The 2,781-nt window shown below is 37.5% G+C and overlaps 1 protein-coding gene across 1 annotated transcript in view; it reads right to left on the bottom strand.

The window, feature by feature from the left end:
• The window catches only part of LOC102765134 (cytochrome P450 4V2), a 37,193-nt gene that overhangs the window by 20,340 nt on the left and 14,072 nt on the right, over positions 1-2,781 (bottom strand). Inside the window, exon 7 of the mRNA XM_015565538.1 lies at positions 1,716-1,901. Coding sequence (XP_015421024.1) covers positions 1,716-1,901 — 186 coding nt within the window. The remainder of the gene's footprint in view (positions 1-1,715; positions 1,902-2,781) is intronic.

The raw sequence follows: 2,781 nt of genomic DNA, 5'->3' as shown, positions 1-2,781 counted from the left end.
TAATTTTTTCTCTTTTTTAAAAAAGGACGATATTAAACTAATTATACTTACTTAGCATGTTAAATTTCATTGGGAGCATAGTCAAATAAGGAGTGATAAAGTTTCTTAACTTACATTGGATGGGTAAAAGTTATTAATATGAGTGTTCTAAAATTCATATGAAATTCCTAAAAACCTTATATAATGTTGTCAGTCATAATTCTAGTCACTATCTTAAAATAATGAATAGCAAGAACCTACAACCAAGATTACTACCCAGCAAAGCTCTCATTTAGGATTGAAGGTCAGATAAAGAGCTTCACAGATAAGGAAAAGCTAAAGGAGGTCATCACAACCAAACCAGTATTATATGAAATGCTGAAAGGTATCCTTTAAGAAGAGGAAGAAGAAGAAAAAGGTAAAGATACAAATTATGAACAACAAACATGCATCTATCGACAAGTGAATCTAAGAATCAAGTGAATGAATAATCTGATGAACGGAATGAACTGTTGAATATAATAGAATCAGGGACATAGAAAGGGAATGGACTGACAATTCTTGGGGAGGAAAGGGGTGTGGGTGTGTGGGAAGAGACGACAAAAATCGTGCAACTAAGGATGACGACAGTGGGGCAGCGGTAAGGGCAGAGGGTGGGGTGGAAACTGGGTGGAGGTGAGCTATGGGGGGATAAAAGAGGAACAACTGTAATAATCTGAACAATAAAGATTTAATTTTAAAAAAATGAAAAAGCGTGGGGAGACATAAAAACAATCCCCAAAGGAAAGAAATAAAGGAATCAACAGAAAGGGAATTAAATGAGATGGAGGCAAGTAACTTATCAGAGAAAGAATTCAGAGTATTGGTTGTAAGGATGGTCAAAGGTCTGGATGACAAATACACACAACTCAATGAGAATTATAAGAAGCTGAATAAAAATGTCACCAACATGAAAAGGAATCAAGAGGAAATGAGGAATGACCTAGCTGAAATAAAGAACATACTGGAAGGCTTCAACCCCAGATTATAAGAGGCTGAGGACCAACTCAGCAAATTAGAAGACAAGGTAGGAAAAAACACACAAATGCAGCAACTGGAAAGAAAACTTAAAAAGCAGGAGGAGAGCCTAAGGGAGCTTTGGGAAAACATGAAAGGAAATAACACTCACATAATAGGAGTGCCAGAAGGAGAGGAAGTGGAGCAATGAATAGAGAACCTGTTTGAAGGAATAATGACAGAAAACTGACCTGCTGTTGGGAAGAAAAAAAACCATACAAGTCGATAGCTTTTTCTGAAAAAGAAAGTTGGTCTGGTATTTAATTAGGGTCTTAAACTTTGTAATTTCTAACTACAATATAATGACTCTTCATCAGTTATAGCAAGCTACTTCAAAATGTGATCAGAATTTTCAAAAATGCTAAAAACATTTTTAAAGAATTCCTATAAATTTTTTATTTTTTTAAGTTAAAAAGAAATTGAGAATAGATCATCCCTTATACAAAGCATCCCAACATATTTTAAAAGGTGGCTACAAATAATTCTTCCTATTTCATGTTATTTCTAATTTTACTATTAAATGCTAAAACATGTCTAACTATTAGTGCTGGCTATTTCTTCATCCTTAGCATTTTCAAATCCCAAGATTAAAAAAGAACAAAAACATTTTCTTGTTATGTAACAGGAACTGTAATTTGTTTAATGATGATACCTGAGACTAACATGACAACACAAAATACCTCAAACATGAAAGTGTCCACTTCTTCTCGAATAGCCTCATGGCTTAGCTTGTTCCCTTCATCATCCATCACATTTAAAAGCAGGTCAAGAAAAGCCTTTCGTTTTCTCTTGGAGAGGGTTGTGCCCTTGTCATCACTTTTATGTTCTTGATCTCTCTTCACTTCATTGGCCCGTTCATTGATGACCTGTATGATTTAAATGATCACAGGCTTTTGTGTGGAATTTAATATGGCCTAATAATCATTGTCCTGTGAAAATGTACTAGCGTCTTTAACTAATTTTTTCCTAAGCCTTTCCTGTTCTGTCTCACTCAACAGGAACTTAGGTCTTTGTGAAAACATAATAAAGCTTTCTGTGAACATGTTTAGGGAGTTATTTGATAAGATTTTTAAAAACAAATTTAATGTCAGACAAATACATAATTTCCAAGGACTATGTTTGCAGCCTTTCCAACAGGGGAATAGAGTAGTAGTCTCCTGAATAGGGCCCAGCAAATTGAAAGAACTCAGGAGAAAAATTTGGGTGGTGGAAAGAACACAATCATTATATAGAAGACTAGTTGTAGATCACTCTAATTATGTGTTGTATTGGAAAAAAGAATCATAACGTATGCTTGCTGCTCCTTCTGCCTAGAAAGCTCTTGTCTCAGAAGCCAGCATGACTAGCTTCCTCCCTAGTTTTCGATCTCTGCTGCCCATTGCCACACTGTCAGGGTCATTGAGACCCCAGTCCCTAGCACTCACTCTCTTCCTAAGCCTGCTTTGCCTTTTTTCCGTTTCACTTACCACCTGGCATTGTATTGTTATTTAGTGACTTTGTCCTCCATCTTCAATGTACCAGCAAATTTGTCTTTTATTCATTGATACTAGAGGCCCGGTGCACAAAAATTTGTGCACTTGGGGGAAGGGGGTCCCTCAGCCCAGCCTGTGCCCTCTCGCAGTCTGGGACCTCTCAGGAGATAACGACCTGCTGGCTTAGGCCTGCTCCCTGGTGGCAGAGGGCAGGCCCAATCTAGGTGCAGCCCGTGGTCTGGCTCACAGCCAATTGTGGGTTGGGGCGCCACCC

The sequence above is a fragment of the Myotis davidii genome, unplaced genomic scaffold (genome assembly GCF_000327345.1).
Source record: "Myotis davidii unplaced genomic scaffold, ASM32734v1 scaffold1040, whole genome shotgun sequence".
NCBI classification, from domain to species: Eukaryota; Metazoa; Chordata; class Mammalia; order Chiroptera; family Vespertilionidae; genus Myotis; species Myotis davidii.
Note: the sequence above shows the minus strand (reverse complement) of the source record. Positions and strands in the feature narration are given on the sequence as shown.